Raw genomic sequence first — 13909 nt, 5'->3', positions numbered from 1 at the left:
GTTAATTGTTGTACGTATTACCGACGACGGCACACAGAAACTTTTGGCGTTTTTGCTGATCGCGTTTTTCAATATCATACCTCAGCTACGCATCTCCAGCCTCTGATGCCAACTGAACTACATATTCACGAGCAAATGATTGAAGCCAGAGATGGGCTCAAGAGATGTGCCCCAGGGCCTAGTCTTACACGGCAGTTACATGTCCAAACCAAGATTTATAAACCGAACGTTAGACCTCGACTAATACACCTGGTCGACTTGTATGCCGGAATTTTCGATACATACGTACATGTACAAACACGTATGTATAATATATATACATATATATTATACATGTATATACACCATAAATACCTCTATTTGAACGCTGTAGCGCTCTATCAAGTATCAAATAAAAAACTGTAAGCTTTGGAGTTAGAAAATGGACTTTGATATTAATAGCAGCAAGAAAGAATTAATTGTTAATGATGTAACCGAGTCTTACTGATGTACTATGGATCTTACTATGTAATGATTAGTAGTATATTGTGTACACTTCTACTGATCACTTGCTAGTATTGGTTTCATATATGTAAATCTCAATGTTTGTGCTTTTGACTTTTGTACACCCTATGTCCAGTTATAGGGATTACAATTTAGCAATGAAAAACCCGTATCGCTGAGGATTCGATCTAGGAACCTATGATTCGCAAGGCGACCAGCTAACCTATGAAGCCACACAGGATACAACTCATTGGGCAGATAGTCATTATCTGAGTTAGAATGCGCATAGCGACTCATTGTTGTGGGCAAGGTTGCTAAAGCTTGCTCTCAGGGCTCTTATTAGTAAGTTTAACATTAAAGCTACATTATATTAGCTACGGTATATTAGCTTACTCAAATTAGTCAATGCAACTATATTACCTGCATCTGTTTATAAGCTGCTTTATAATACCCGTGCAACACCAGACATTTGGCTAGTTTGTTCATAGAATGTCAAAGAAGCGGTCAAATAAAGGTGGTATTCAATTAAAGGTGGTCTATTTTTAACCCTTTAGTGGCTGTCAAATAGGAGTGGCGATCAAAGAAAGGTAGCGTTCAAATAGAGGTTTTACGGTATATTTATATATACTAGTACCTTAGAAGTCTAATGTGTCATGAGAGATTGTCAGATTGTCTGCCAATCAAGTGCAGAGAATAAGAAGCTGAATAGATATTCAGAAAACTCTAAAGGCAGTCGATTGCTGCTGGTGTTAGTGTCTGTCTATCAAGCTGAATGTCACAGGTTGCAGTCTCGTTAGAAGCGATCTTTGATCCCAACTGCCAACATTGCTTAGGACATACAGACAGGCACCGTTTTTACAATAGTAAATATTTTTGTTTTACTTTATTTTAGACTTATACAGTATTTTATATCCCTAAAAGAAAAAATATGTCTAAAAGAAAAAAAGGAAAAACAATCTATTTAAATTGGCATTAAAGGTGTGCGTTCTCATTAATTTAACATAAAATTACTATAATCGTAGACGATAAACCAAGTGAAAGTGATAAGAAAAAGGAGAAATGTTGTTGATACAAACTAATAATACTACAGTTACTGTGCAGTCATTGAATTAAAAAGTCAAGTTTAGTTTTTCATATTTGAATAACCAAAGAAGGGATTTTGAGACGATCTTACACCGGATTAGGCAATTTACATGTATGTTACTGTTCGCATAATGTAAAATCCTTACAAGATGAACATTCTCAGAATGGATTATTTATGTTGTAAGAGTGTCTACTGTATTGATCAGTGAGAAAACCTTATCTTACAAAAATCTTATCTAAATGCGTGTACATCTTTTTACGAAAGACTACATGTACAAGTTTGTGTACGAGGTTTTCAAATGCCAATTTTTGTTCATAGCCATTTATAGCATGAACTTTATTTGGGAAAAATAGTACAATTTATTACGTTCCTTTATTGTGTCAGAAGAACATACGAAGAAAAACCCAGAATTTGCATTTATAGCTCTGAAAGTCTAAGATTTTCTTTGACAAGGTTCAAATAGAAATTTGCTATCACGGTCTTTCCTTATAGCAATGTCAGTTATCAAGCTGTATGCCATACTTGCTTTTGCGGTGTAAGTTTTGACAAGTCACTGATTTATGACTTCTCCTTGATCTCTTTATGATATTGAGCAATAACCTTCTTCCTCAATTGTCTAACCAATGTTTTTGTCTTTTGACTAATCTACGGATAAGTGTAGATAATATGTCGGAGTTTTGTGTCATAATAATTTGCTGCACCACAGGTTGACGTAGCTTATGCTGAATAGTTCAAAAGTTTGCTCTCGCTGAACTCTGCCCACCACGATCTGTAGACTATTGCTTTAGAGTGCTTTAGAAGCGGGTCCCCTGATTTTGAACCATATTAATAAATTTCTATAAACTGTTAAAGTACGTAGGATAGCACAACTCCTTTAGAATTGACTGCCATTTTGAAGATTCAAGTTTGTAGAACTCAATAGAAAAACAAATCAAATGGAGTAAATAAACTGCTCATGCTCTATCAAAGAAATCGTGATTCAGAGGTAACTGATAAAACATATTGATTGTATACCGAGTCTGATAGAGTGTGTATTTGTTATGAATAGAAAAACTAAAAGTTTTAGTGTAGAGCCCTTGGTGCTGAGAAACTTTCTAGTTTTGTCTATTTTTGATCCTTCATTACCAAATTACCAAGAATTTCAGTCCGAGTGTCGTTAGCAACTAATGTTTAGTCTGCAGCCATTTATCATTTGATTAGAAGTGCCCATTTATCATTTGATTAGAAGTGCCCATTTATCATTTGATTACAAATGCCCTCGGTATTTTGACTATATCTAAAGAACTAATATTCCAATTGACTTGAAAATTCGGAATTATACTGAAAAAGTATTTTATAAAAAGTGGCCCAAATCTCATAATGCTCCATAAGCCGGAAGTACAAGAATGCGAAACTACTCAGGTTTAAGATCAAGTGGGAAGACAATTCCCGAATTATCTCTGGCCCAGGTTTATAGGTGGTAACTGCAGGGAAACGTATGATGACTTCCTAGCCAGTGCTTGGACTGGCTAGGACATAGCTACTACCCCCCTCAAGTGCTGCTTTATTAATTCACAAGCTACTTTTATATCCAAAATAATGTTCTTTGTATAAAAATGAATTTTATAATTTTTATTTCTATTCCATAATGCCAATTGAAAGTCTAATTTATCATTAACTAGACATGCATGGGATCCAGAGTTAGCTGTTGTCTTTAGCTATACAGGGTTGTATTGTTCTGTTTGCTTGTAAAATGTGAAAATTGTAGCTCTTTGATGAGAGGATGGACTAATTAATAGAGTGGAAGACCTTTATAACAGGAAGTGTGCTTAATTACCGTAAAAACTTTATTTGAACGCCATGGCGCTCTATTGTTCAACCATTCTTTCATGATGGCATTTAATTAGAAGTGACGTTCAATAAATAAAAAGATGACGTTCAATAAAAGGGTGGCATTCAATAAAAGGGTGGCATTCAATTTTTCAACTTGCTGCTCAAGATTTGAGAAGTTAAATTTCATTTACGAATAATGGACTATAACATAACATTCGACATGAAGTTAAAATATAAGATAATTGAAGGAACAATGAACGATAAAATAACAACCAACATAAAATTATAAGACAAGAAATATGATACAAGACCCCGTATCAAATATAGATGCTCGTTACTTTATAGTTTTGTTTCGGCTTGGTCTAATCGTCTAGTCGTAATCTGATCATGTAACCCATACTTCACGAATAATTTCTGCAGCGCTTTTTGATTATCACAGGGACCAACAGGCCCGTCATGATTATCAGACAATGATATGTACTCCTTCGAGCTAAGGTTAAAAAATTGAACGAATTTGCATGGTAGGTTATAAGATGTAGGTGCTGAAAGTGACAGCATTACAATGACGATGAAATAGACGCGTAAGAACAATAGACATGGTTTTATTGAGTGCGTGAAATATATTTGTGAAAATATTTCGACGAATAAGGTTGCATGAAAGTGTAAACAGAAACCATCTACCACAACTACGTCATATTTGAGCCATTTTTGAAAGAGAATCCAAACTATGGCGGTCTCGTGTGGCTGCGATTTTCTGTTCGTTTTTGAGCTTTTAAGAGCTTGTAATCACATTTCCACATATTTTGCACCTACAACACAACAGAGTAAGACATAGTGAATCTTTTGATACCAAATAACTGTAGTATGAATTGTGTTGCAAGTCAACTTTGAGGTTATTGCAAAGGAGTATCAGCTAAGGAATATTAACCTGGAACATCTGAACAGAAATAGCTTCACATCATTCAAATACTTGCTTAAAATTTAATCACATAAGATTTTTTAAATTCATTACTTTGCCAGGGGTTTCTAGATCGCATACCCCTACACTTTCTAGACAATCCTTTGTTTTTTCGTGACGTCATTTTATCGTTGTCGGCCATCTTTATAGACAATTTTTTCGTTAGAAACATGAAGCTTTTGCAATGATAATTTGAAAACGGCGTTTTTGTTTGCAATTTTTTATTATAGTATCAAAATAACACTTAAAAGTACTAATAAATCAAAGAAAAATGATTGTTTTCTACAAAACTGGCGGCTTTTTCGTGAACGAGCGCATGTACAAACGACTTGGTGACATAAAAAAAACGATGGATAGATCACGCTGCAAGCGTGTGTATTTTGTCGCTATAACTAGACGTACGACAGACCAACAATTTAACAAACCAACAAAAATTGAAGATTTATATATAGATTATATCAATTATATTATATTTGTTAGATAATTGTGCGAGATTCTATATTATATATATGCATTATATATAGCCTTTATCTTACGCTGCAGGTCAATCTTTACCATGAATCTGTTTGCTAACACAAAGTGACCTTAAAGTGGCCGGTGAGCTTAAACGAGACGTCGTCCCGTTTGGGTTGCTTCATGTCAAGTGTGGGAGGCATGGCTCGGATCTCATTAAAAACGCTGCTCATTGGTGCCCTATGGGCGACCTGTTTGCTGACACTCTATTTTATTTATCCTCATCAAACCTACGACGGTGCTCAGCCGATTGACACTAATTTAACAGGTGAGTTATTTTTACCTCCGGTACATTTGTGTTACTCCTTAACCTTTCCCTTTTATTTTTGTATATTTTGTAAGATTTTTGTCACTTTTTTGGAAGACGATTACGGACAGTTATTCTATTTGAACACTGCTATAGGGGAAAGGTTACCTGATAGAGCACCATGGCGTTCAATTAGAGGTTTACAATGTTAATTTTACTATTAAATGCATCGCAAGCAGCGCACGAGTTAAGTTGAACTGACAATAAAGAAAACTGTAAGTTGAGGAAAATGTAACACATAATAGGAAACAAAATGGCGAAACTAACCATAATCAATGCAATAAGAGATACTTATAACTGTGTTGGTTTCAGTTTCATTATGTAACACATTAGCTAGCCAATCACGACAAAGCAGCTGCCACGAATATCAAACACTTTCTAAAGGTGAAAACACACTAGGCGATATTTAGAGCGATATTGCGCTGCATGACGCTAATCTGCGCTAGAATTCACTCTGCGTGCTCATGCAGAGCGATAACGCTAGACTTTCTCTGCACAACTTTATCACTAGCGAGATGCATTTCGATTGGTTGGTTTTTACCAGGATGCAATTTTATGGCGGGTAATTATTTCTTATCGACGTTCACCAACGTACAGCAGCGACAATTTGCTATTTTGTTACGATTGAAACATCTTCAGAACGAACACTGAATTGTTCATAAATTTAATAATAGCACTTCCAGTCCTGTGCACCATAACAAACAAAAATTACAAAAAATCCGAGTTGAAAACCAACGTTTGGAGTCAATCGTTGCGCAAGTTGACCATCTTGTGAACGGTGAATATTTAATATAAAAAACCACTACAAAATAAAATATGTATAAAAATAGTAAAAAATATTACAGTTAAAAATACAATAATCATTTTTTCTTATGTTTTCTTGTAGTGTAGGCAGTGTACAATCTGTAAAAATGAGATAGGTTTAATATAGCCTGGGCATGGCTCTCGTGGGGATTGGGAGAGAGAGCCTGGGACACATAGCGAAAAAAAGGTAAGATAACTTCGGCAAAACGAGCGACATATGTTACATATGACGCTCAGACTGATACTAATGAAAGCTTGTCGATAGATTCCGATCTCACGATGTATTAGATGTGGCGCGTTTAAAAGCCTATCGTCACGGTAACGTGACTTGATCTAGTGAAAGGCCCTATGTTTTTGATAGACTAGGTACTTATGCAATACCCCGTTTGATAACAAAACGATAAGAACCATAGGTTACTATTCTCTTGCGTTTTCACGTTTGCGGTTTCATTTCGTTTACTGATAAAAAATGGAGCGATTCAAAAATCATCTATCAAAGCTAGGCATAGTCACGCTGAGACCAAAACAGTCTCAAGCTTTACAACATATTATCGTAGGTTTTGACTAATTCATAGTTCATCTTACTAGCTTCGGAAAGAGTATTTGCTTTCAGATAGCACCGTTTTGCAGTGGTAGGTCCGAGTTGTTCATAATAACTGTCGCGAGTAATCACAATACTCGCGAGTAAAATAAAACTGAGATTACTTTTTACTAGATAAACTTTTCTTTACTAGCAGCGTGTGATTCATTTTTGTTGTTCTATTGCTATTCGTTTGTATTGTTATTGTGAAAATATTTTATTCAATTGATTTAATTTTTGATTATAATTAAATCAAAACCTAATTAATTAAACGTATGAAATGATATAACCCCCGTGATTGATTTATTATGTAACCAACATTTCATACTTACCAACCAACGTTTGTTTGCTGCCAATTCAAATTAAAAATAATACATAATACTCGCGAAGATCATAAAAAAGACCGTCACATGATACTCCTTCGGAAATAACGATTGTGATATTAGCGACTGCAGAAGTCGACTTTTAGAGTTGTCTTCCCCGCGTGTTGCTATGTGTCCCAGGCCCTCTCACCCAATCCCCCACGAGAGCCATGCCCAGGCTAGGTTTAATAACAAATGCGTAAGTTGTTTACGTTGTCGCCTAGATGGCACCATATTGACTAACCTAAATTTTTTAATAACTCCGAAGAAACTAATGATATGGAATTTTATTGGCAGTTTGTGGGCGTGCCCATTATATCGTTTGCTAGTGAATCGCTCAAGTGTGTTTATGCACACGTCAGCGATATCTCCGCCCTCCTCATGACGCTCGCGATAAAATCGCTTAGTGTGTTTGGACCTTTAAGGTGCAAACACACTAGGAGATATTTAGTGCGGTATCACCCTGTGTGGCGCTAATCTGCGCTAGAACTCGCTTAGCGAGCTCATGTAGAGCGATAACGTTAGACATTCTCTAATCTCTATCACAACTTTATCGAGCGCGAGATACACTTTGCTTGGCTTTTCTCAGAATGCATTTCTATGACTGGTAATTTTTTGTATCGATGATCACCAACGTGCAGCAACAACATTTTGCTATTTTGTTATGATTGAAGTATCATCAAAATGAACACTGAATTGTTCATAGATTTAATAAGAGCACACCCAATCATGTACAACACAACACACAAAATTACAAAGAAATCCAGTTGAAAACCAACATTTGGGAGTCAATCGTTGCGTAGCTTGACCATCTTGAGAATGGTAAATATTATATTAAAAATAAAAAAACTACTCGAAAATAAATTACATATAACAATCGTAAAATATTGCTGTTAAAAATACAAGAATCGTTTTTTTCTTCTGTCTTCTGGTAGTGAGCAATCCATGAAAGTGAGACAGGACTAATAAAAAACGCGCATGTTGTTTACGTCGTTGCCTGGAAGGCGCCATATTGACTTAAATTTATAAACAGCTACGAGGAAACTAACGATATGGAATTTCATAGGCAGGTTGTGAGTGTGCCCGCATTATCGTTTGCTGGTGAATTGCCTAAGTGTGTTTAGGCACACGCCGGCGATATCTTCGCTCTCCTCATGATGCACATGATAAAATCGCCTATTGTGTCTGCACCATTAGCATTACTTATAGATTTGCCAGCGAGTTTGCTTGATATTTTTCTAGTGTCCTTGAGCTTTCATGGTGTTATCGGGATACAAGTGGAATTAATGTGCAAATATGGACTCTTTGAAGTCATTATTAAATCAGAATAGATTGTTCTCGGCACTCTATGATTTACGATAAGCTTTCCTTTAGAAATACACGATAAGAGAACAATGAGCTCTGTGAATGAAGCCTAATGTTCTCCTACTAACTTACCTAGCCAGACCTTTATACAGCCCATGATTTCTCATCAAGGTAGAAGCACACCATAACTAAGATTTCTTGACGCAAGTTTAATCCACGAGTCATCTGCAAAACAATTCAGCTTTTATCATTCAGCTTTCGCTGACTTGAAACAACAAAACTCTTTAATGGAAAGTCAATCCACAAAATTTCTTTGGATTTCCAGAAATTTGAAGGAATCAACATTGAGCCACCCTGACTGCTGATGTAATGCATGGCATATGTTCCCTGACTGCTGATGTAATGCATGGCATATGTTCCCTGACTGCTGATGTAATGCATGGAATATGTTCCCTGACTGCTGATGTAATGCATGGCATATGTTCCCTGACTGCTGATGTAATGCATGGCATATGTTTCCTGACTGCTGATGTAATGCATGGCGTATGTTTCCATTGTGCGGATTATGGAGATTTGGAGTTGTGTACACGTTGCGTTACTGTGCAATAGGTATTTCAACGCACATTCGCATGCTGTGGGTTAACGTAGAATTCCTTATATTTTTTCATGCTTTGCAAAAATATGAGGAATTCTACACCTGAGACATAATGCACTGCTCAAATCGAAATAGGAATGACTAAAAGTATGGAAAATGTTTAAAATGGAATAGCTTGCACGGCATTTACTTGCGCATCATTCACAAGTGCCGTTTTCATCATTCACATTCATGAAACACTCGATAAAAATTTATGAGTAACAAAGCTCGCTTGACTTTAGGGTTTCCGCTATTTCCATCTAGCAGATGAGACACACTTGCGGATGAACAGTGTCATGGATACATAATGAATAATACCAACATGCAAAAGACCTTGTCAGCTGACCAGGGTTATTTTACAACAATTTCCAGACTTGTAACTGATCACCAAAGTCGAGGTTATCTTGTTTGTATCTGCCTTGGTCATTAGCAAAGGGCATTGTGTCTGACTTGAAGTTGTTACATAGAATATATTTACTGTTTCTAATATTGTTCTTAGTTTCCATACAGTGATAGAGACACACCCCCATATGGTGCTGCATTATCATCATGAAAACAGCCGTATCACTCTCATTCTGTCGGCATTCAGTGTAAAACACCTGTGCGATGTGCTACTTTTGTGCCATGGAAACAGCCTTGCGACCAACTTCTTAAAGGCACAACCTCGGCATATGGCACTGCACAACCATCGCTCTACTATATGAAAACATTATCCGCTTGCCGAGCTAGTGTACTTAGGTGTCAGCGTACTTAGGTGTCAGCGTAGCTACACTTTGGCTCAGGTGCACCCAAGTGTCGCTACACTTTGGCTCAGGTGCACCCAAGTGTCGCTACAACTTGGCTCAGGTGCATCCAAGTGTCGCTACACTTTGGCTCAGGTGCACCCAAGTGTCGCTACACTTTGGCTCAGGTGCACCCAAGTGTCGCTACAACTTGGCTCAGGTGCATCCAAGTGTCGCTACACTTTGGCTCAGGTGCACCCAAGTGTCGCTACACTTTGGCTCAGGTGCACCCAAGTGTCGCTACACCTCCATATAGAAACTTAGCAAATAACATGGAATATCTTTACTGTTTCCGATACAGCCAGAGGCTGCTAGTAATCTGCTGCCAGAGTCTAGTCTATTGGCAGCTTGGCTAGCTGCCAATAGCGTTTATTAACGCGTAGGTTCCTAGGTAAAGACTATATTTCCTTGAACAGTAAACAGCTCACAGCTATATTTATATCTACTGCTAATTGTGAGTAGTTGTTTCAATTGGATTGGTTAGGAAAAGTGTCAGAGTCAGAAATGCTGCATATTTGCATATAGTAGCCTATCATCTTATGTTTACGACTATCCTGGGAGTTGCTTTATCTTCTAATGAAACGACATGGGTCTTCGCTGTATTTCCATAAGCCTCTAGGTCAGGAGTTCCCAACCTGGGGTACAAGTACCCCTAGGGGTACATTTTAGAAATCTCGGGGTACAATACAAGTTATAAGCTTAATAAATCTTTGGTTTGTTTGGCTCTAATTACTAATAACTTTGCTGAGACCACTGCTATAGAGCTATTGTTGGTATCATTTTAAAGCCAATTAGTTTTGCCATTCAAACAAACTTAGGCAAGCATCAGCCCTAAACACAAGGTGGTTTCATCAATTATGTCAAGATTTCGATGCAGATCATGAAAACCTCCTTAACTACACAGAAGTGAGATGGCTTTCTAAAGGCAATGTCTTGAATCGTTTTGTGGGACTGATTGATGAGATTGCAGCTTTCTTTGCTACACAGACTTCTGAGAAAGCTTTAAGATTCAGTGAGAAGTTAAGGACCTCAGAATGGAAATGGAAAGCTGCATATCTGAGAGATATCTTCTTAAGATTAAACACGGTCAACGCATCTCTTCAAGGGAACTCTACCACTACAATTGATTTTACAGACGAGCTTAGAGCATTTATCATGAAACTAGAGATGTGGAGAAAGTCAATGCTGGATCATTTGATATGTTTCATAGCTTGTCAGAAGTATTGCCTTCACATGATTCAATTTTATTCATGAAAGATCTGGTTGCAGACCACCTCTCTTGGCTGGTTTGCTAGTTTCAACAATATTTTCCTCACTTAAATGACACAGATTTGAAGTTGGCTAGAAACCCATTTAAGTTAAATGTAGCTGATATTGATACATGCAAGAAGAGTTGATTGACCTTCTCAATGACTCTGGTGCACTCTGGGATAGATATGAAGATGTTGATGTTGATGACGACCTCAGAGTTTCATTATCTGTTACTGAACTGAACATCAAACAGATCACTGATGCAAAGCAGGCACAGCCTTCCCATTAGACTGGCCTAAATAAATGGGAAAGTAACAAAACACTGCCATGTATAAAAATTGTGCCGCATAGTTATCATTATTTTAATAAATAGCAATTTCATACCAAACCACATTTCTTTACCCGTTTAAGTGACACATTTCAATAATGCACACCTGTCATATTCATGAAGTTAGACCAATAATACCCTTGATTAAACTGTGTTTTCTAAAGGGGTACATTTTTTGCAATATGAATCCCAAGGTGGTACCTAGGCCAAAAAAAGTTGGGAACCTCTGCTCTAGGTCATGATTCTTTATCAAATGCGAAATCACGCTAATAACAGGTTTCATAAAGATATATTTTTAATTCAACAGAGCATGCTATATGTATTGAAATTGATTGTAATATGGGTGTAGTGTTATTCACTACAAGTACCCTGCAGTCTAGTGTATGGCGAGTAGTCATCAGGTGTAATAACTATACATACAATTATTCCAAAAAATCAATGGCTAGTTGACTGGCGAAAATTTCATGTGCGAAACTAAACTATCATAACGAATGAGCGAAATCGCTAAATTAAATAGCTTTGTTCATTGATAGTCCAAGAAACAAATGGCAGCAAGCGATCAAATTGCATTATCGACCTCGCCCACGCCATTCTACCTGCGGTTCACAATTACAAACTAGTCCCAAATTGAAATTTTTTTCTTATCGGTTAACCAGGCCCGTAGGCCTATTCCCTGGGGCGGCTGGCTGGCTGAGCCATCCCAACTTTTTAGGAACTTTCCACGGCCAAGTACAGTCAAACTCGGATAACTCGCCCTCGGTTAAAATGTAACATTTTATCTCAAACACAATGTTAACTCGAATGGATTTGTTTGGTCTGTTCCCACGCAATGATAAATTGCTTCAGATAACTCGACATCAACATCATTTATTTGAAAAGTTATTTGCCCAACAGCTATAGAGACGGTTTTTATCGCTGTAGAATATCACTTTATTCGAAGCCATAGAGACAAAATTCAACTTTTAGTAGATCTTAGGCGTCATTATTATCATCATCAGTGGGAAAATATTCTTGTTAACGACCTTTATAAAGGTTTGCAAAATATCAAGTTTTACCAAACATCCGCTTGGTTACGAAAACTATGAACTTAAAATAAAATCGTCAAAATTGATCTTTGTTAAAACGCTCGAAAGAAGATGTCCTTTTTTCTGAGCGTTTTAACTGCGGTCAAGTTCTGCCTATTTTAATTCAAAAACGTCTCGTCAGTCACATCACCTAAAACAAAACAAATCTCAAAAAATAAAAAAATGTTGATACTTTCCGATAAAATTTTTTAAAATTTCCCACGAGAGGCCCGGCTGAGGCCCTACATAAGAAAAACCTGCTGGGGCTTACACCGACCCCCTCAACACCCCCAGGTGTTCATAACTAGTCGCCTAACATTAGCCGCCCCAACTTGCAACCAGTGAATACAGGCCTGCGGTGAACTGAACCTGAGGAATCTAATTATGGTTGTTCCACTGCATTTATTTTCGCATCACTATATTTTCTCACTCATCAGAGCTGCGAAATTAAGTTGCAGTGAAATTTTACTCTGTATGCTACTCACGAAACTAAATACTAGCGAAATATAAGTGTCCTATTGTAATATAAGTGTCCTAGGGTACATAGTGTACCTATAGCCTTAGTCCCTAGGGTACATAGCAATTACACAGTAAAAGTTTTAATTCATAAAAGATGATTTGAAGTGAGTTTTTCCGTAGCCTTGTGAGAAGTATTAATGTATCACAGCGAGTGACACGTGAGGAATTCCATTGATATCGACAATGTATAGTTATGAACCATGGTGCCTGTTCGCACGCACACGAGCTATTGACTCCGATACAATTGTGGCGTTTGGTCTATTCAATATAGTTACTTATATCAATGCATTATTTTTGTTCACACAATTTAGTCTGCGAACATTAGCATTCTCCAAACTACTCGCACGCTAGAGCACTTGTAAGCACTTGACAGGAAGGCCAGTTTCTCCTAATGCACTTCACTTCTACTTAAAAGGTTCTCCGCCTCAAGGCTGGTTCACACTGTATCGCCGTATGTCCGTGTTAATCCCGCAATACTTGGGTGGTCGTCTGCTATAACATTGTTCACACTATCACAAACCCTTCACCGTTGGCATCAGTGAATAGTCTCCGGTATAGCGTTCTCATGACAAAAGTCAGTCGCAGAAATGATGAAATACTAGAAATCGCCAGAAAATTTTAAATCTACGTAACCGGAGTTTATAGCAAGGCTGAGGCAGAAAAGATATTTTCTCTTAAAATGTGAAAGTCTAATAATCTCCAGCGAGGTAACTATATTTAGCACCATTTGGGAGTCATCTACCACTTTTATAACTGCACATCTTACCAATCACCTAGGATATCATTTACGCTCTTATGTGCAGTTGTAATGGTAATATGGTTTACCATGTACGACAATATGTACGATTAATTTTATAAAAAAAGAATTGTAAAAGTTTCACTTAAAACTCGCTTGAAGCCATGTCTACTAGTAACCCTATGTCTACTAGTAACCCTAATTACTCTTGTTTCCTGCTAAACGCGGACAAAGCCTAGATCTGTGGCGCAGGCCTATTTGAGATCAGTTCTCAGACAATAGTTCAAAGTCTGAGCCACTGATATCTCTTTTTTCTCAGACTTTTACTAAGTTTTTATACAGTAATACTATAGCGACATCTCAATGCACCAGTACCGAAGCGCCACA

At 37.2% G+C, this 13909-nt stretch overlaps 1 protein-coding gene across 1 annotated transcript in view; it reads left to right on the top strand.

Annotated features, from left to right (window-relative positions):
* Window positions 1-13909, top strand: part of LOC137398520 (alpha-1,3-mannosyl-glycoprotein 4-beta-N-acetylglucosaminyltransferase A-like) — an 83398-nt gene that overhangs the window by 15664 nt on the left and 53825 nt on the right. Inside the window, exon 2 of the mRNA XM_068084639.1 lies at window positions 4881-5118. Coding sequence (XP_067940740.1) covers window positions 4974-5118 — 145 coding nt within the window. The 5' untranslated portion in view covers window positions 4881-4973. The remainder of the gene's footprint in view (window positions 1-4880; window positions 5119-13909) is intronic.

The sequence above is a fragment of the Watersipora subatra genome, chromosome 6 (genome assembly GCF_963576615.1).
Source record: "Watersipora subatra chromosome 6, tzWatSuba1.1, whole genome shotgun sequence".
Classification (NCBI taxonomy): Eukaryota; Metazoa; Bryozoa; class Gymnolaemata; order Cheilostomatida; family Watersiporidae; genus Watersipora; species Watersipora subatra.
Note: the sequence above shows the minus strand (reverse complement) of the source record. Positions and strands in the feature narration are given on the sequence as shown.